Genomic DNA, 22,198 nt, shown 5'->3' on the forward strand with positions numbered 1-22,198 from the left:
TCTTCACATAGATACTAAGCATTCGGCGCATTTTTGGTGTTTTAAAAAGCACATTTGCTCTAATAAAAATGCTGATACTTTAAAAACAAGCACATGAACCCCTATTTTTTAATGTTTGTACCTCTTAGGTATACCTTCCTCTACAACTCTGCAAATTTTGGTGAAAATGACATGGATTTTGAATAAAGTGCAGCATTTATTGTACGTTTGTAGTTTGTTACTGAAATTTTACATTTTTTAGATTGGGATTTTGTTATCTTTTACGCCATTTTTAAGAACTGACAGTGCTGTTAAACTTAAAATTGCAAACAAATAGCACTATAAATAGATTCTCCATTCTAACGATACAATTATTAACTCTCTTGCGAAATTTGATGACTTTTTCATGTATTTTGACTGAGTAATAGAGGTTTAAACTCATTGTAGTAATATTGGGCGGTCTAAAAATGCCAAATTCTTTTGAATGCGCAATTCTTAAGAACATCAATTTGGGTGAATTTTAAAGCTCTATAGCAAAAAATCAAGCACATGGACCTATGTTAATTTTTACATATTTAGAATATTAAGGTTCTAAAGTATCTATGTGCAAAGTTTGGTGAAAATGACATGGATTTCACTTTAACTGTGGAACGTCCTTAACTAGTCATTTTTGACTGATTTATTTTTAGAGTGTACGTTTGGACGTTTGAGTCACTGCCGTCATGATTTATAAATCTGACTTTGAAAATAAACCTTATTTGCTACATAATAAAGGCCTACTTTTCGTCAGAAATCTTGATATTCGCGTTGGTTGTCGTTTCTTGTAATGTGGGCAGGCAAGGTGGAGGTAGGTCAACGACCATCTCGTCACAGCCTTCCACAATTTGTAGCATTGATGAGGTCAGCAAACCTTAAGAACTATAAGAATTTAAAGTTATCTTAAGTCCGCACGGGCTCGAACTTAAAGGGATGCTCCGGGCTGAGAATAATATGATTTGAACAGATAATGAAAAATCAAACGAACAAAACACTGAAAATTTTATCAAAATCGGACTTGGAATAACAAAATTATGGCATTTTAAGGATTTGCATTGTCCTGGTGAAACAGTTCTAGGCTTGTCTTCATGAATATTCAATGAGCAACTTGATGATGTCATATCCCACTTGTTATTTTGTATTGTATTATATGAAATTAGGTTTATTCAATTTTTTTCTTCCAAGAACTGAAAAGAATTGGATGGACAACTGATTTAGTGCATTAGATTCATTGCTGCAACTTATTTCATTATACAGTGCGTATCAAAAAAAGTTTACACTAAGAAAAAAATCCTGTAAAATTATACATTTGTAATATCCTGAAGATTTTTCCACATTTTAACATTGGTACAGATCAATTTAAGCAAATGACGATGTAACTGTCGAAAAATATTTTTGAAAAGTTAGTGAAAAATGATTTGCGCAGAACATTGAAATAGTTATCGAATAAAAGTAGACCTTAATCATGTAGAACACGTTGAATTTAGCTAGTAAAATTGATTTGAAGATATCTTTTACCTTTTTAACTTGTTTCCTTGCCCAAAACACTTCAAAGAGTGCATTGCGCCCCACCCCACTCCCCCACACACCGAGGCCATCGTGACGATATTTGCTTTACACTGAGCTGTGATTTACATGAAATGGCTTAGGCTTGATTTTCATTTTTTAATCATTGTCATGCTTGGAAAAAGTGTGGAGAAACAAGTATTAAATGAAAAATGAAATGTAAACCCACTTTAAATGATAAAAACTTAGTGAAAAAATGCTGGAGATGTCTGATATAAACTTTTGTTCAGATTTAGTTATGTCCTCAGATCCAGCTGGCACAAAAAGGGTAAAGATTGTGCTCACTAAGTGTTGAAATTTCAATTTGGGTGGCAGAATTGTTACAAAATGCTTAAATGTATCCATTCATTATTAATTGACAAAAAGTGCAATGGGAAAAGTATGAGATGTGTTTCGCAGGGTAGTTTGATTTCGCGTGAAAACGAGCATTTCTAAGCAAACAGATTTCTGCGAGCTTTACAAAAATGGACAGTGCTCACTGAAGTGTAACATTCTGTCAAAACTTTTACTTTCATTGGATAGATGAGACCCAAACCCAAGATTATATGTGCAAAAATTACCCACATGTTGTACATTTTTTAATTCCCAGGGCTTTTTCAAAGTGTAAACTTTTTTTGATACACACTGTAGAGGAGACACAATATTCACACATGTATGAAAAAATAAAACAATTATGATTTCATGTAATAGCATAAGAAAAAAGAAAGTGAGGATGTGACATCATCAGCCCGCCTAATGAATATTCATGATGACATGCATATAACTATTTGCACCAAATATCTAAAATTCAATAACTTCGTTATTTGTTACCAGATTTTGATGAAATTTTCAGCATTTTGCTCTGTGAGTTTTACTCCATTGAGATATAAATATTTTCAGCCTGGAGTAGCCCTTTAACAGAACTCGACTACAAACAAAACTCCTAAAATGAACAGAGGTTCACATTTTCGCCCATTCACACTCGGAATCAGCTTGATCTACAAAAAATGACAACTGAAATAAACATTTTATTTAATGTGAATTGTGCAAAAAGGCAAACGATTTTTTTTCTTTTTACGAAAACATTAACAAATTTAAAATTTCCATCCCACCACACATATTTACAGACAAATATGAAGATCCATTTCCTATAAAATCTCATCGTAAAAACAAATTGCTCTGTCATGAAACAACTTTTTTTAGAAACATATAATTTGAAAAATCCAAGATAACATTTCTAAAGAACAAACCTTCAAGAAATTTCACATTTTTTCAAAGTAAAATGCACTATCAAGTAAACGTGTGACTTATTAATGATCTCCTAAACTGTATAAAATATAATTAGAAGGAAAACAAATTGATTCGCTAGAAGTTGATAATGCTTGTATAAATATTAAGAAAGAAACCCCAAATCTTTTGATGTCTGATAATATTTTCAATAATTTACAAGCTTAAAAAATGCACTTCTGATAATGCTTAACGATTATCTCAAACATTCGAACACCGTACTCTTTTAAAAATCAATTAATAATAATCATTTTTTACAAAGTAAAAAATAATGCAAACACGGGCTTTTGATAATATAACTGTAAAAGTATGTTACTCATCTTGTTATTGAACACTTAATCATATTCAACACGTGAATTACAAATTGGATTCTCCTTCAGATATGAAAATAGCTCGAGTAGCACCGATTTAAAAAAAGGATCGGAGCAATTATGTTTTGATTATTACCCTATTTCCTTTAAACAAATCAGAAAAATGCAATTGCAAAAGAATCGGATTTTTCGAAAAACATAAATCTCATGAATATTCAATTTGGATTCAACCCGGACATATCACAGCTGCTGTCAAACTTAGTTTTACAAATGATACAAATATAGCAAAATGAAATACACACGCAATGTATTAATAGACCTTACCAAGGCTTTTGATGACATATAGACCATAAAGTTTCATTCCCTAAAATATATCATTATGGAATTAGAGATGCTCCTTTAAGTTTTAAGTTTTTATCAAGTTATCTAAATCATCGAAAAAAGAAGAAGTTAGTTTAGCGAACATAGACCTGATGAGATTGAATCCAAATTTCAAAATATCCAATTGCGGAATTCCGCAAGGGTCCATTCTTGGACCTTTTTTTGTTTTTAAGTTATATTAATGACATGCCATATACCCAAAATGTGATGTATATATGTTTCATTTTCGGACGATACGAGTTTGTAAAGGTTCAGACCCCAAATTCATTCCGCATTATTAACAACCAATTCTTCGATATACGGTGTTCCCGTGTACGAGGCATTGTATTTTAATTAATATTAATCCTTTTCTGCGGGAAAGTCAGATAACACCGTGTCATAAGATGGCGGGGGCTCAACCGATTGTTGCCCTATCGAAGTGGCTCCTGCGGTGAGATATACCGGAGGTGATGAGAAGGTGTTTTGAGGAGGTCGTTGATTGGTATAACAGCAAAGACCCACAAAGACGCCTATTATACCCAGGACTAAGAAACCGCCCATCACGACGACTGCAATGGCCCAACCAACAAGGGCTACACCTTCTGCATATGGAAATGAAATGAAATAAAACGATTAAATTCGATTTGAGGCATTTTTATTCCCGCCAAAACGAGGCCTGAAAAATAGTCGACATCTGCAACTTAATTGCAGTAGACAGGCTGGATGTGGATTTTACTTGCCTTTTTACTGAAAAAGAAAATGGAATCACGAACTGATGAACCATACTTTAAGATGATTTTTGTTTTGTTTTATAACGTTTTTATTGTCTTCTTTCATATCAAATATACAAAAACAATGTAAGTCTCACATGCAAATTATACAATAACTGAAACAAGTATTGTCACTGAATTATACATTTGTACAAACGATTATCGAGAAAAGAAAGTATAATTGATAATGAAGAACATGCAACTTGCTTCTAATACAGATTGGAATTCATAAGAATCTGAAATGACATGAGAGAAAAGCAAGATAAAAATAAAACAGGTGGAATTAGTCCACCATCCCCACGAACCCAACCCCTTATAAATCAAATCTTCTTCTTTCTTTTTTTTGGAAATAACTATATGGAGTAAAGCATCGATTAAGTGCAGACTTTCGCTTTATGTAAAGTTATCAAATGAAAACTCTGGGTTTGTTATCCCACGACTTTTCATCATGTTCATTGGGTCATGATCGTGTGCTACGTACACCGCCTTCGTTGGCGGAGTTAAGGCCTTACGTTAGACGTGGAGTACGAATGGGCTGATATTTGCCTCCCCGAGAATTTGACAAGTAAATAAGAAACGTGCTTATCAAATCCACAAAATGTTCAAAATTCTGCTATTTGTTATTTCATGAATTTATATATTTATTCTTTCAATCATTCATTTATTTCTTATTTTATTTATTTATTCATTGTAATAAATTTATTAATTGATTCATTTATTATATCTATTCATATTTATTTCTCTATTTGTTTGTTTGCTTATTTATTTCTTTATTCGGGGGAATACACTTTTCCTAGGGACGTTGTTGAGTGCACCCCCTAACTAGTTGAGGACCTGTTGAAGCTTTCTTACGTTGTGTATCAGGCTGCGGGGTGTACCAAGTATTAGTGGTCGTGTCATTGGACTGAATATAAGAGCACTCGACACCAACAACATCAGTATGATTACATCCGTTTTCATCCCAGCGAAGCTGTGGACATGACAGTAAGGTTTGTTCGACACCGGAGCATTTAACCTTGCTGAGATGAATAGGACCATTGCCTGGTCCGTAGAGAGGGATCTTGAAGGATGTGGTGACGAAGGGGAAGCCCAACTGGCGGCAAGCTACCCGAGCCTCGTCGTACCCCCAACCGTCTTTGCAAATCGATCCCCATACGCCGTGTGCGCCGGGCTCGTCGAAATGAAAGATCTCCAATCGGCCGCTGGATGCTCCATCCATCAAACGTATCGCACCTTCTTCGTCTAAAATATCAATACACAGTAAAAAAAAAAGAAAACTATAAACAATCATGTATAATCTTTATACCACCTGGTGGGTGTTTCATAAAGCTGTTACGAGCGATTTACGAACGACTGGCAACCCTTAATTGTCTTGTGATTAACGATACACACCTGGGCGGGTCCCGTCTTACAAAGAGTTACGATAGATCCAATCAACCTCAACTATATATGGAAATCCATCACTGTCATAATTTTTGCCACAGGATATTTGCACAATGTCCTGTGTAAAAAAACGAGGGGCACACCCAATGTTCAAAACAACAATGAATGTATGTATGAGTAAGAAACATAGGTAGAAAACGTTTTGAAGAAACAGACATTTTAGATGCTGGCGTTACTGGCCTTTTGATCTGATCGATCGCAACTCTTTGTAAGACGGAGCCCCAATGTCCACTGGCGTTGATTTACTTCCTAAGGAAGATCAATATGACGTTCGTAAAGTCGGTCATGATAAATTTACGAGCGGCATTCATGAAACACACACATTGCTTGTATTATGAACTTATTATTGTTCTTTGAGAGTTTACAGAGATTACAACCAAATGTTTTTTTTTTAAATAAACAACGACATTCAATAACAATATTAAACATTGCTGTTTATTTTGTTTTAACCATTTTTAATCAATGTTCCTTTCTAATATCCCCTTTAAAATCATTTACTTATTTTATTTTAAATTCACTATTTCTGTCACTCTCAGTAAAACAAGGAAAATGAACTGCTTCTAGATGAAAATAAAGTCGGAAACGAGAAAGATACATTTCATACAGTATGATTGTGCGTCATAATGATTGAACTTATACGTATGTTTTTTTTACGTGTCAGAGTTATGCCCTTCGCATTCTTCTATAATATTCTTTGAAAGGTTTCTGAAAATTGCAACAAGATGTCCAATTTGGACTACAAAGGGGCGGATCCAGGATTTTCCAATAGGGGGGCACATTTTCCCAAGGAAAAATATGACAAGCAAAAAAAATGGTCTTGACTTTGTTTTAACGGCATTTTCACAATACAAATTTTGATTTTGCCTCTTAAGGGGGGGGGGGGGGGGCGCACGGGCCGGCTTTGCCCCCCCCCCCCCCTGGATCCACCAGTGGGTCAATGTTTTTGACCAGAGCACTGTCTTGATAAAAAGAATTGACCAATGATGATACAGTCTTAGCTTATTTTGTTATCCACCCATGTGAATTCTCGTCCTACAAATTTAGTGAGTGCATAAATCTAAATAATTATAAAGCTGCAAAGATTATATAAGAAATGTTGAGATCATTCATACATAATGATATTGTGGGATTTTTGTCACCCAATGCAATTCTCTTATTTTGTTGCTATATCGCCAGGTCTGTGCTTAAGATGAATTAATATTGAACAGAATTATTAATATATGATTGAGATATGATACTCTACCTGATCTAACCACAGTTATGAAAAATACCGCGAAAATACAGCGAAATAATGTTGAAACTCCAAGTGACGCCATATTTTATATTCTTTTTTTCGCTAAATGTTGACGAGGTAAATTCCATATATGACTGTGATTCCATGTAGACCAGTGGTTACTTTCCGTCAATCATTAATGACTCCGTGGATTGGTATCAATATCGCTGCGTAGATGTCTATTTATGATTGTTTTAAACGTACTGGTTATACGATTCCATTGGTTTATGTCCAAAGTACAATTATTATTCTATATTTTACGATTCTGTAATTTGTTTGCTGCGTTTGTAAATACGGCGTGTACATGACTGTATAAAGTTCTGCACATTTGCTTATCTATTACACGCGCTTTATATCTTCTGTGATGGCACGTCATGTAATACATGTACAGGTATTCTTGATAAAATGTATTAGCAATCATGAATCATACAAAAATTGATACTATAATTGTGACCAATCATCTCCTCCTCCTCCTCCGTCTCTTAAAAAATGTTTGTTTTTCTTCTTTCTTCTTATATTATCATTATTACCATTATTGTTTTTATAGTTGTTATCATCACTATCATAAAAAACTTCCTCCATAACACACCCTCCCTTCGACTATATCCCTCCATTTTATGGCAAAAAAGGGTCTTTAATAGTGATACACCATGTATCTACATGTATTCTTAATACTCTCTTCCGACGATAGTACCAGATGACTCGAACTCGTCGAGATCCTAGCTAGCTCGATGACGTACCCATGTGTTTCACATCCTCATAATTCTCCCAGAGATGCCTGTTAGAATATTTCGGATAAAACTCTGCTCAGGTCACGGTCTAAAAATAATCACCCGAGTCATGTTCGCTCATTAGCACAACATGTTCATTGCTAACGACGTGTGCCGAGAGTGATCATTCACTCAGTGGAGCGGGTACATGGATTTCTTATTTTATCTTCCGCAAAATTGATACTGTATACCGGTTCGTTTGAGAATGAAACCAAATTATGTCGCAGTGATATCGAAATTATGTTGAACTTGCATTAAGTTCTCATATATATTTTTGTTTCACTTTGTTTTCATTGGTTTAGTCTTTAGAAAAGTCGTAACGCTCACTGGAATACATGCACTGTATGCAGAGATGTAACTGACCATCGTGATTTGATGATGTCCCCAATATTGAGAACAATAAAAGAGAAAACATAGCTCCACGATTTGAACCATCATCGGGATTGTTTTAAAAAGCTTTATTTTACTCTACCATTTTATAATATGTAAATATGCGTTCTGTGGATTTTCTTTAATTGAATTTAGAAAAAAATTATCAATTATTTGCGAAACAGTCATAGTTTTCGTTTAAAAGGCCTTTTAATTTATCTTTATTTTCACGTTATGGGTGCCTTTCTATTCAGGAAGGATGATGAAGAATGTTATCTGTCGTCAGGATGGCGTTTCTAGCATTTTATACAAAAAATCATTATTCTTTCGCAAAAAATGGCAAGGGATGAAGTCATACTTCTCGGTCAAAATCGAAAAAATGTCATTTTCTTCATTCTCTCATTCTCTCGCTACGAGTGCCCAGCCATCGTAGAAGAAAGCTGCTAAAGTAATTTTTGATGATAGAGATCTATTTGATTTTTTTTTTTGGGGGGGGGTCTTACTGAATTTTAGAATACCGTCTTTTATATGCCAACATTTTCATTATTCAAGAATATATAAATCTTTCATTTTTCTTTATTCATTGTTATTAATTTGTTGTTATGAGGGCCACCCTCCTATCAAGGAGGGAATATGACGACGGTCATTTTTCAACAAATGGACATTATTGTAAATATTACAAAGGGTACGTTCATCCCCCCCCCCCCCCCGCTAACGAATCATTCTTTTCCTCCTCTTGCAAATAGTACTCTGTTATATTAGGTCAATTATCTGTCTTTTCTCTCTGGCGCGAAAAAAAAGTTCATCACAACTAGGAACTAGGAAGGTTGAAATCCGTCAGCACAAATTTATTACGATTCTGCTCGACCCAAGGCATGACAGAGGGAATTTTCGTCAAAGACTTAAAATTAAAATTAAAACTAAAATTCCCTATGAAATATGCGCATTTCCAATTACAATCAAATCTAATATGACAGTGAAAACGTTTAAGGCTATGAGCAAGCGTTTTTTTAATTTCATATTACGATGCAAACTTATAATTTCCATTCCTTCATTTTTATGCATTTATGATACATTTTTCCGGATGTATGAATTTGCATGTGTATTGTATTTGAATATTTATTCACTTATGATGTTTACTTTATATTTTTTTAATGATTCTATAAATGCAAGTCGCACATTTCAGTCTTTGGACTGCTTGAGATTGTATTTTGATAAATTTATCGCAATAAATGGGCCGGGCAATGATATCTGCCTTTTTTCTAAAATGTTGTTTTCTTTCGTTATTTCCTAAGTGTAATTTTTTTCATTTTAATTTCTATAGGCCTGCATGTAGAACTAAATAAATCAAACAAACAAGGGGTGTGCTTTCTGGTGTTTGTATTATAAATAAGAGTTGCAATTATGAGATTCAGCTGCACTGTTTTATGCTACAAACCTCTTTATATTAAACATGTTAAAGTACCATGCACTTTGCTTTCATCATTTTCTTGCTCCCTCTGAATGTGACGTCATACCTAGGAGTCCTTGTCATGCCATCAACAAACGCACGAGCGATATGCTATACGATGACAGCTAGCTTACCCAGTAGGTTACATGAAAAACACACTAATACTCCAATTTCCCCGCCAATATTCCAAAACAGGACGCACCCATTCCACGGGAGCACATTGAACTCATAAACAAATCCGCAGTGACTTTGCTATACAGGCAGCGCAGCAACAGCCGATGATACACGCGGCATCCTATTCCAATTCTGAACTTCATCTTGGCGCGTAATACAAGGAAACGTGCGTCTGTATCACAGACATAGATATATATTTCTATGGTATTGACATACCTTGGGGGAAAATACACGCGGAAATACGATTCGATGGCTTAATAGCAACACAACGATAAAAGAAGAGATTGGATATTGTTTTTAAGTCAATGTCGTCAAAGGTGCCTTTCTTTCGTTGCATTCGATCGTCGTGTTTTTCAATCTGGTTCAATTAGTTTCTCGACACAGAACTGTTATTATCGTCGACCAATCATAATCAAGACAAGTGAGATCCAGCCTATATGCCTTTTTTACACACACTTGGAAAATACTATATCGATGTCCATATACTAAAATCTCTTCATCGACAAATTAAGCTTAATTCTTAATATCTGAACGACTTAATTAGGAAGTTGTGCTTTCATCGTATAACGCACCATTGAATAGGAAGACATAGGGATAAACAAACAAGACATCGAGAGCTTGAAAGTGATAGCATAGCTTGCATTCTCAGCCGGATATTAAAGGTACGTATCAGAGTTCTTCTACACACCACTAACTTTCGTTTTTCAATCAGGGTATATCTCCGGGTAAGAATGAAAATGAGATTGACTGCAATGTTTTAATTCATGTTTGATAAAGTTCTGATCGAATATGAGCATGATAATAATAATTATCATGGTTTCACATCCGTGTCGGCATATCATTTTCAGTGGGTATCATTTATACTTCAAATCGGACCTGTACACTGCAAAAACTCCGGTGTTGATTTAACACCAGCCCGGAATTTATATCTGTCCACACCAGAGAAGTATTGAAATAACACCAGTTTGGAATCAAACCGATGCTGTTTTGATACTAATTGGTGTTGTATAAGCACATATCTGGTGTTAGACCAAAACCTAACTGGTGTTGTTTAACACTTCTCTGGTGTGGACAGATATAGATTCCGGGCTGGTGTTAAATCAACACCGGAGTTTTTGCAGTGTATAATGATTTACAATTATTATCAGTTTCTTTAAAGTAAAGCCAAATTATAAATGGTATAATTACAGCTATTTGAAAGCGTAAATTAATACTTTGATTTTGTTTGAATTATGTACATAAAGAATGTTTATATGTCGTATTTTAGTTCGTCGATTAAAAAAATAATCAGCAAAATTAGCCGGTCTACATGAATAATGATAATTATCCTTGTTTCACATCCGTGTCGGCATATCAGCTTTCGTTATGCTCACTGTCGTATATGGGGGCATGGTGGCACTTGCCGCCCCCCTAAAGTCCCATGACCAAGGAAAAGGGAAGAGAATGAGTAAAAAAAAAAAGCAAGGGGAATAGAAAATGAAATATATTATTTTGAAAAAATCATGTCAAAATCTATCAAACATTTTACATTTTCATTGTAAAAGATTAGCACTTTCGCTCGCTTGCTAAAAAGAAATGTTGTCCCATATACGCCATGCGTTGCCCCTAAAAGCCTTTTGCCAATTACGCCACTGCTTGTGCTGATCGAATGAAGAGATATAATTTTGATTCCGTTTTAAACACACATACACACAATGTATGGAAGTGTACTATTATATTCAATATGTTAATGATAAACTAAGTTGATGTCGATGAAGTACGAGGTTGGCATTTCTATATTAAATATGACATCAGACCTGCCATGATGGTTATGAAATAACCAGACTTGCACGCAGGAGTTTTATTAAGATCCAAATTGGGCCTGAGTAATACATTTTCAAGCTGATGTCTGCAATTTCATATGCAGCATATTAATTGACAAGTTTGATTAGGGGATGTGGGCCAACTTGAACCTGGGTATATATATATAGCACAAACCTGATTGCTATGAGGAAATTTATTAGGGGTATGTACTTTCATCATAGTCAACCTGGATCTGAATTCATTACCTTGTTTCAAGCTTACCATGCTGACAGCAGTTAAACTAAATTTTGAATGGAAAAAAATCCACCATTTCAATGTTGATCTTCATATTATTTATTGAGATGTAGTTCTCGTGGCTTATAAATCCAGACAAAATTTGTGATAACAGGATTTTACTTAATAGTATTAGCCAAAATTATTATTTTTTCTGGGTTTTATGAATGCGTATTTCGAGCCATGTTTTAGTGAAAAGAGTTACTTACATACGATGTTATTTAAGGACTCTGCACTTCAAACATTTATTTGTTTATGCTTAGTTCCTATATACTGTGTATTATATTCTGTCAATATATTTCTTGTTATGCGTGGTTAAAAATACAAACAAACAAACAAAATCGATGATGGTAATGATAATGATAACAATGGCAATGATTACATTGATCGGAGTAAAATGTATCTTCGTATATGCCGGATGATAATAAAACAAATCCTTTGCAATTTTCGTTATTAGAAATCCTTTTCATCAGTGCCAAAAAGATACATGGCTAATATTACAGTAAACTCTTTGCAGAAATAAGAAAATATAGAAATTGGCTGCGAAATGTTCCAATGACTGACCATGATTTGAATAAAAGAAAAAAAAAACTGACAAGAACATCTTTGTTCCACTGTTGCTCATGAGTATACTTGTACATTGGCCGAACATTCATCCGCCCCCTCCCCCCCCCCCCAAAAAAAAAAAAAAAGAGAGAAAACTTGAGAAATTCACGTTTTGTGTGGTGGTCGTATATTTGTGAACTGATCCTTTATGTCTCTTAAATATATTTCTGAATAGACTTATCCGTATCGAATAAAATGTAAACTTCCTCATCAGTGCACTTCTGCACGGCCTTTAAGAATACCCATATCGTATATGTTATCTACACGTGTTATGCATGTGGCGGTATGCGCATTACTACTGCATGATAATATAGCCACATGAATGACATCACAAATGTTGCCGTTTGCAGCGGGAAGGGCAGAAGGATTATATATATTGCCTCCAAACCCCTCCAAATAAAAAGTAAAAACATACACTTTATCGTTAATATTCACAAAAATCCACCGAGCCCTAGCTTGCTTTTCAATATGCTGAAACGCCGTAGAGGTCAGCTCGATCGTTTCGCTCCCTTGCAAATATTTAATATACATTGCCATGATGACTAAACGTAGGAGTATTGACATGGATCGTATATTTAAGAAATGATTAGTGATCCTTATGTTGGCATGGATTGCTCTACATGCTCTCCGGCACAGGGAATTAAATTCTCACAGCATGGATATGTCATAATCATAACTTGATCTTGCTCTGGAAATATCACATTTCACCAATTTCCCTTTTTCATTTCCTTCACCATGTTCACAGCGTTAGATTTCCACGTCATGTAGACCTACGTCCCCCCCCCAAAAAAAAAAAATCTTGGATAAATGTATTTTGTAAAAATGTTTCCAAACTGAGAAGCAGGAAATATAGATCTTATTTTGATTACCGGTAAGCTTTTTGTAAGCCAACCCACAATATACAAATGTTGACTATTTTATGGCAATCAATGACTATGAGCTCGTTTTAGAAGCTTTTAGGCCTATACTGTTCAAATAAAATTCACGATTTAACGCAAAATTCAACGCATATGTTGTAAATTTGTGGAAGAAGAACATTTAAATTTAAATCCCATTTTCTTCAAAATTAAAGGAGAATGAAACTCTTGGAGCAAGTAAGCTTTTGTGAAAGCAGAAAAATCAAAGAATAAGATCAACAAAAGTTTGAGTAAAATAGGACTAGCAATAGAAGAGTTATGAGCATTTGAATGTCGAGATCACTAATGCTATGGAGATCCTCCCATTGGCAATGCGACCAAGATCTATGATGTCACAGATGAACAACTCTCCCCTTTTGGACACTGAAAATATACCCCAAAACATCTCTTTTTGCTCATTCTAATCATATGACAAACGATTCATCAATGATATAATGTTGTGAAACCTCTGTACTTGTCCTCTCATATAAAGAGAACACTTCACCTTGTGATAGACTCTATAAAAGTGAGAATATAAGTGAAATAAGTACTAAAGTAATGAGGGAGTTGTACGTGTGTGACATCACAGATCTTGGTCGCATTGCTAATGGGAAGATCTACATGGCATTAGTGATCTCAATATTCAAATGCTCATAACTTTCTTATTATTCATTCAATCTTCCTCAAACTTTCAACAATATGTTTCTTTGATTTTTCTCTTTGATATGGATTCAGCTGGTTTCAAGGGTTTCATTCTCCTTTAAAAACTAAGTCGTGTGAATAAGATAAGACCGCTGAAAATAACTGTCGCGTGGTACTTGACTTTTAAAGTTTTTTTTTACATTATATCACGATACATCATACATATGAAAACATATAAAACTTTAAATATGAAAATATACAGGAAACATATTAAACCACTGACGAAGCTATTCATTTACCAAGGTAATTTTGCAACTTTATTTTCTACAACATTCTCGTTTGTTATATTATATTGACACTTGTGTATGTATATTCGAGCATTTGAAAATTTATCAAAATCAGTTATACTCAATATAGTACTCTCTTGTTTTTTTTGGTCAGTCTACCATTTTCATGTCTGCTGAGGTGAGCGGAAAGGAGAAGATGACCTTGAAAGGGGTCTTCCAGAAGTATGCTGCCTTTGGGCGTCCTGGACAGAGTAAAGATATCACCAGTAAGAACTTCTCCAAGATGATGAAAGAATGTGACATCATGGATAAGAAGGTTAACCAGACAGAGATCGATATCATATTTACAAGGTTTGATATCATTTTCAATTATTCTTTCAGGCAATTGATAATTATATAAAATAAAGTCCAAAATAGCAATACCCCTACAAGCTCCTTTTTTAGCACCCTCCTCCGTTCCCAACCTGTTTGTATGATAATCTTGATTATCACATTCTACGTAGATTTTTAAAATGTTTTATTGATCATATATCAAGATGTACGAAACAAAATATCATACTGTACTCGTTGGAAATGAAAATAAACGAAATGAAAATTTTGAAATGAAATATCAATATCTGAATTATGTTACATTATCGAATTGTAACAGTAACACATAAGCAGTAGCAGTAGTGGAAGTATAGAAGTAGAATCATTAGTAATCGTAGTCATTGAAGTTGTAGTATAGTAGTAGTAGTAGTAGTAGTAGTAGTAGTAGTAGTAGTAGTGGTAGTGGTAGTAGTAGTAGTAGTAGTAGTAGTAGTAGTAGTAGTAGTAGTAGTAGTAGTAGTAGTAGCAGTAGCAGCAGCAGTAGTAGTAGTAGTAGTAGTAGTAGTAGTAGTAGCAGTAGTAGTAGTAATAGTGGTGGTAGTAGTAGTACCCTGTAAAAACTTTGGTGTTAAAACTGACAAAAGTTGGTGTTAATAGAGGACCACATCCTGAGGTGTTAAAATTACACCCTAGAGATTGAATATAACACCAAAGAGTGTAAATGTAACAACCAAAGGTGTTGTAATAACACCTTTAGGTGTTTAACTAACACTGCATGTCACTTTAACACCGGTGTAAACTAACTGGTGTGGTCCTCTATGTACACCGGTTAACACCACAGTTTTTGCTGAGTAGTAGTAGTAGTAGTATTGGTGGTAGTAGTAGTAGTAGTAGTAGTAGTAGTAGTAGTAGTAGTAGTAGTAGTAGTAGTAGTAGTAGTAGTAGTAGAAGTAGAAGTAGTAGTAACAGTAGTAGTAGTAGTAGTAGTAGTAGTAGTAGTATTAGTAGTAGTAGCAGTAGTAGCAGTAGTAGTAGTAGTAGTAGTAGTAGTAGTAGTAACAGTAGTAGTAGTAGTAGTAGTAGTAGTAGTAGTAGTAGTAGTAGTAGTAGTAGTAGTAGTAGTAGTAGTAGTAACAGTAGTAGTAGTAGTAGTAGTAGTAGTTGTTGTTGTTGTTGTTGTAGTAGTAGTAGTAGAAGTAGTAACAGTAGTAGTAGTAATAGTAGAAGTAGTAGTAGTAGTAGTAGTAGTTGTTGTTGTTGTTGTAGTAGTAGTAGTAGTAGTAGTAACAGTAGTAGTAGTAGTAGTAGTAGTAGTAGTAGTAGTAGTAGTAGTAGTAGTAGTAGTAGTAGTAGTAGTAGTAGCATTAGCAGTAGTAGAAGTAGTAGTAGTAGTAGTAGTAGAAGTAGTAGTAGTAGTAGTAGTAGTAGTAGTAGTAGTAGTAGTAGTAGTAGTAGTAGTAGTAGTAGTAGTAGTAGTGGTGGTAGTGGTAGTGGTAGTGGTAGTGGTAGTGGTAGTAGTAGTAGTAGTAGTAGTAGTAGTAGTAGTAGTAGTAGTAGTAGTAGTAGTAGAAGTAGCAGTAGTAGTAACAGTAGTAGAAGTAGTAGTAGTAGTAGTAGTAGTAGTAGTAGTTCAGTTCAGTTCAGTTTAGTTTATTTCATTTCCATTTTCTGATAATAAACATAACAAACATATATATACATATGTATAAATGTACAGAACAAAATAAGTGTTATAAGTATACTTCAATAATCAATTAACAAATTCGTAGGAAATAGATGAAATGTATACAATTTTTGTTCAAGATACATTTTGATGATTAGACAAATTATAGATTACAGTAAGCATGTGAAAATGAAAATGAGGGACTTATTAAAAAGCGAAGCTTGTAATTGTAAGCCCCTTAGGATAAATTTGTAGTAATCTTAATCGTATGTAATTAAAAGTAAAGTAAGACAATCTAGACCATATATGAAGAACGGCAAAATAGGTTTGAATAACAAGGAAAGAAAGGGGGGGGGGCAGTAACTACATAGGTTAGAGGGATAAGGGAATATTAAATGACTGGGGGAAAAAACAGAACAAAAAGAAACGATTATGTGCCCAGCAGAAAAGGAAAGGGGAGGAGAAAGAGAAATAGGGTCGAGAGGCAAGTATCGTGGAAAAGATAAAGCAGTTCATGTGTTTATCAGTGTTTTTGTTGAGCACACGATTGATTATTTTCCATGTACTTTTGATATCAAATTTATTTTTTTCAAATTGGTTAGAGAAATATGTTTTCTTAGCATGTCGTAGAGTACATGTAAGACTGTTTTTATACCGTTTGTATTTGTGTTCATTGTGTATAGATGGATTTGCTTTGTATTTATAAAAAAGTCTGTTTTTCTTGTTAATACAGCGTAATAGAGATTTAGTTATCCAAGGCTGACGAGGTGCCTTTTTATATTGTTTAGTGTGAGTAGTGCGTGTGATAGGTATATCTCTGTTATACAAGGCCATAAAAGAATCCATGAACAACTCAAAAGCTTCTTGAGGATCTAGACATTCCAAGACATTAGACCAGTCCAAAAGTCGTAAGCTATTTTTTAATTTATTCATATTTTCTTGGGTTACTTTGCGAGATCCTGCTGTGTATTGTGAGGTACCATTTTTGTGAAAAGAGATATGTGAGAAAACCGGGAAGTGATCGCTTATGTCTGACAATAATATTCCTGACGTACATTGTCCATCTAGATTACTGAAAATATTATCTATGAGTGTTGCAGATGTGTTGGTTATTCTGGTTGGTTTATTGATTAGTGGGATGTAGGAGTGTGAGTACATGCAGTCTAAAAAATCCTGGCAGAGCGAGCTTTCTTCTGCATTGAGCAGGTTTATGTTAAAATCCCCCATAATAAGACAGTGTTTATTTCTTAGAATGTTAGAGGACAATATGGTTTGTAAAGATGTAATAAAGTCAAAATGAGGACATCCCGGAGGGCGATAAACAGTACCGATAATAATATTTTTATTTTCAGATGTGGTTATTTCTACAAAAAGACTTTCAAATGATGGATGCATTATATTCAGGTCATATAATATCGTGGCATTTAAGTTTCTTTTAATATACATAGCTACGCCTCCACCAGTTTTGTCTTTTCTATTGTTATTTAAGAGTTGAAAGCCCCCCAGGTTATGAATTGGATGGGGTTCATTCCGCAACCAAGTTTCGCTCAATCCTATCACAGATAAGTTTAGTTGAGTGTTTTCGAACATGTTTTGGAGTTGGTCAAAATGTTTGTTGATGCTTCTGATATTGATGGTAGTAGTGGTAGTAGTAGCAGTAGAAGTATAGCAGTAGAAGTATAATAATAATAATAATATAGTAGTAGTAGTAGAAGTATAATAATAATAATAATATAGGTATATTTACCCAGGGTAGCCACTCCAGTTTCGAAAACTGTTCTACCAGCGGGCCCTGCTATTATTATTACCCCAGCTTTAGCTGAGCTGCCTAGGCGCTCAAGCATTCAAGGAATTTCTTCCTACCGGGTACCCATTTACCTCACCTGGGTTGAGTGCAGCACAATGTGGATGAGTTTCTTGCTGAAGGAAATTACGCCATGGCTGGGATTCGAACCCACGGCCCTCTGTTTCATCGGCTCTCTCATTTGTATCTCGCGTCTGCTGTTTTTCTTTTTTGCATATTACTTTTTGTCTTAAAATAAGCAAAATTCTTAAAATGACATAACTTTATTATTTTACTTCAGAATCTTGATGAAATTTTCAGCATTATGCTTATTTTATAATTTTTTTTTTTGGGGGGGTTGTGAGGTTTGTCCAACTATTAATATTCATTTAATGTTATTTGCATATTGTGTTTTCTTTTAGAGCTAAGGCCAGTCCTGGATTGAAAGTGCTGACATACGACAAGTTTCTGACGAGTCTGAAAATGATCGCCAAGTCCAAGTACGGATCGGACGATGAAGAACACTTTGAAAAGATCAAAAACCAAATCAGATTGTCATCAGGACCAAGTACAGCCGGAACAACGGTATATATATCAGCATTCATTTTATGAAGAACACATAAGCGGTGATCCGGGGGGGGGGATGGGGGACGTACGTGACACCCTCGATTTTTTTTTCTGGGGACGGCCAGATCGCACCCCTCCCTTGATTTCAAAGCTTTATCATTATTCTTTTCTTAATTTTCTAAACGATTTCTGGAGATTTTAAATTTGCCCACCGGTCCAAAAGATGAATGTGATGGAAATGAACTATCAAAGTTCTCTAATTCTTTTCTCCCTTCTTTTTTAACATTTTGTTTATGGACCGGAATGTACATTTGATTTCGACGCGCGCTGAAGGAATTAACAGATTCCGACCCCCCTCTCGTTTCATGAAATAATAACCGTCTATTTTATCCTTTTACCTTCATTTACAATTTTTGTAATTTACTTCGTTCACAGAGTACATCAACAACCGGGAAAGTTGAACATTTCACTGACGTCTCAAAGTACACCGGACTTCATCGGGAACGCTTTGAGAAAGACGGTACCGGGAAAGGGAAAGCAGGTCGGGAATATTTGGTCGACAACTCGGGTTACGTCACAGGCTACAAAGGGAAAAACACGTTTGACGAGAAAGAGTAATGTTTTCCAAGTCCCGCTCCCCTAACATACATAGTATATTTGTAAGAATTCACCTTGTTTTCTGCTTTCGAACCGACGGGCAGCTTTAAAAGAGTTAATCTGTTTAATTTGATCATAGACGCGGTTCGACTGAGATTTGGAAAGTTTGAAACAACAGGTTGCATGATCTATAAGGTCGAGGGCCATGTGATGTGATTCCCGCTGCCGCGATGATCAATTCGATCAATCCCGATCAACCCTGATCATTCACGATCAAGATTATCTTCGGCCTGATCGGTTTTGCTCGACAAGGCCACCTAGTCTCCTACCGACAAGGTGATCGGGAACAATCGACCATGATCGGTATCAGTCGACCTTGATCAACATCGCTCGTTCACCCGAAGATTTAGAACGTGTCCAATGCACTTGAATAGGGAGCCGAGCTTTGCGTCGATCAAAGATAGATTGACATAGATCAGGGTCAGAGCTAGACCGATCTTGCCCGAAATATTTTCGACAGGCTAGCTTGATCGAGTTTGAACCTTGCAATTCTGAAAATGGCATCGCTCTCTAAGCCTCTCTCCAAAATCGTTTTAATTCCATCCCAGGCAATTCATGGATATAGAAACACACCCCTACTTTGTTTCATTACATCAGTGTGAAAACTAAAAGAAAGATTGCAATTTGATGTACGAGATTGTATAGACTATGCATATGTTCATCTTCTAGATTCATGATAACATATAGGGAATAATATATATTTTTATCTGAGGCTTATATATTTTAGATCTACATCCGAAGAGATTGAACTGTTTTATAAATGTAATGACATAAGGTTCTAGAAAGTGTACAGTATTATTGGGTGCTATTTCATCGACACAAATACATCAAATCTGTCTTTCAAATGTGATGCATTTCTCTTGACACTGCAGTAAGTTTTAGATGATTGCTCGATGATTGTTGAAATAACCAAAATTAATTAAATGTATATGAGAAAAAAAATCATGATGACAGGTAAATTTTATCATAGTGCCCCGAGGTTTATGTTCTCCACATATTAATGTTATGCAAATTAATTTCCCCTTTTGTTCTTAAACGTAATTTTTTGTTTGAAACATATTCCTAACAAAATATACCGTCATATTTGACTAGAACTCTGAAATAAATGATTTTTTTTCTTTGTTTTTATACATCTTAATGATCACAAAAATCGTGTCTTAGGTTACCTCATATTCAGTAAAAAAGGAAACTACAAATGGGTATTTTCATATAACTTTTATATAACATATACATATCAATTATTTCTACTGAATATATATTTTTATATTAGAACTCCTATTCTACAGAAAAAGCATCAAATTTGACGATCTGCAACCAAGGAACTGCGATTTGTATTGTTGTTTGAATTTTGATTTTCTTTGATGAAGATATAAATACTATTATTCCAACAACAAGTTTGTATAAGAACGGGGTGAATTTAATCATGTACATGTAATCATGTAAAATGAGAAAGTGATTGCATTTTTATTTTTTGCTTAGTTACACAAAATATTTGGAAGCCACCATATCACACACTCCAAATTCAATTCGTATTTCATTGTATGAATTAAAATAATAGTAATAATGATAATATGAACATAATTTATTAATCTGTCAATACTCAATATAGAAGCTCTTCTCTGAATGACATTAAATTATAATAATATGAATGTTACATTTTCAAGAGGGAGCCCGAACCATATTTCACATTATTGAAGTCAAATTGTAATTTATGAAATTTCATACGCAAAAAATACAAAACGAATGGCGAGTGCGTGACATCGTCAGCTCCATAATTTTGTTTCAATGCATATCATATCTCAAAAGATCCAAAACTAAAGTTTTCTCATGTCTGATAAGATTTCAGTATACAGTAGTGTATAGTATTTCTGTTTGTTTTTTTTAAACAAGGGCAGCACCAGGGTTTTTCGATGGGGGAGTGGCAAATGACCTAAAGCTGACCTGTTTTTCTCAATAGGAGGTATTATAATTATAGTTTTAAAAAAAGCCCCCAAAACATCTAATCCTCTTTTTCTTTTTCCGCTTCTTCTGTTATTCCTCCTATTTCTCTTATTTCTTTTATCTACTTTCCACTACTTTGAAAAATCACAGGGGCGCCCCCCGCCCTCTTTGGCTCCGCCCCTGATTCAAAATAACCTGTTGCTTGCAGGGTGAACCAACCCCTGAGCCTGCAATGAACAAGAAAATGTGCATGTTTGTTTATAGAAGAATATAGGCCTCATAACATGTCTATCATACCTTTAGAATCTCATAATAATGCAACTTTGTCTGCAATTGTAGGCCCTATATCATATTATATATATTAATAGATACCAGTAATTTGTCAGAAGAGGTATACTTGACAATTTTGTTTGAGTTGCTAAGTAGGTAGTTTTGTAAGGAGAGTATTATAATAGACCTTGCCATGTATATATATATATATATGAAATAAATGCATGTAACCTTTCTACGTTGAACTGTAAGTCTGTCTTTGGTCTGTTATTGTGGCATGGTCTACACAGTGATAAGATATTACTAATAATAATGTTTACGTCTTATATCATGAAGCGCATATCACATACCATTCCAAAGAAAGGGACTTGGACATCATTACCCTGGCTTTAGCCCAGCAAGCCTTTTGCAGCACACAAGAATCTCAAGGAATACATTTCTGCCACGTACCCATTTACTTCCCCTGGGTTGAGTGCAGCACAATGTGAATCAATTTCTTGCTGAAGGATATTACGCCATGGTTAGGATTTGAACCCACAACCCTCTATTCCAGATTATAAAAGAGGCATCGGTTCCCTAGCCTGAACGGAGCAATAAATCGCAAACTTGCAATGACCAATCAAATTTGCCATTGCATATGTAATTTGATTAACATTTCCACTACAACCAATCAGAATCAATGTTTAAAATTTGCAATGTTTATGTCTTGGTGCCTCAAAGTCATTAAATATAAC

General features: G+C 34.8%; 2 protein-coding genes across 5 annotated transcripts; one reads left to right on the forward strand and one right to left on the reverse strand.

Annotated features, from left to right (window-relative positions):
- Positions 1-2,178: 2,178 nt before the first annotated feature.
- On the reverse strand, positions 2,179-7,342 carry LOC129278785 (scavenger receptor cysteine-rich domain-containing protein SCART1-like). Its single transcript, XM_064095855.1, has 3 exons — positions 6,975-7,342; positions 5,141-5,530; positions 2,179-4,120 (listed from the first exon to the last, which is right to left on the reverse strand). The coding sequence occupies exons 1-3, from the start codon at positions 7,045-7,047 to the stop codon at positions 3,879-3,881; spliced, it is 705 nt and encodes a 234-aa protein (XP_063951925.1). The 5' UTR covers positions 7,048-7,342; the 3' UTR covers positions 2,179-3,878.
- A 2,515-nt stretch (positions 7,343-9,857) lies between these two features.
- LOC129271342 (tubulin polymerization-promoting protein family member 2-like) lies at positions 9,858-21,715 on the forward strand. 4 transcript variants are annotated; one of them, XR_010292628.1, is made up of 5 exons: positions 9,858-10,429; positions 14,429-14,625; positions 18,452-18,614; positions 19,032-19,388; positions 19,923-21,715. XR_010292628.1 is itself a non-coding variant. In XM_064094952.1 (4 exons), exons 2-4 carry the CDS (start codon positions 14,441-14,443, stop codon positions 19,212-19,214), a joined length of 531 nt encoding a protein of 176 aa, XP_063951022.1. In that variant the 5' UTR covers positions 9,859-10,429; positions 14,429-14,440; the 3' UTR covers positions 19,215-21,715. The 4 variants fall into 4 exon arrangements, 1 of the variants encoding a protein (XP_063951022.1); XR_010292629.1 differs by having other exon boundaries at positions 9,870-10,188; XR_010292630.1 differs by having other exon boundaries at positions 10,409-10,614.
- The last annotated feature ends 483 nt before the right edge of the window (positions 21,716-22,198 follow it).

This window comes from Lytechinus pictus, chromosome 2, assembly GCF_037042905.1.
Source record: "Lytechinus pictus isolate F3 Inbred chromosome 2, Lp3.0, whole genome shotgun sequence".
Lineage (NCBI taxonomy): Eukaryota > Metazoa > Echinodermata > Echinoidea > Temnopleuroida > Toxopneustidae > Lytechinus > Lytechinus pictus.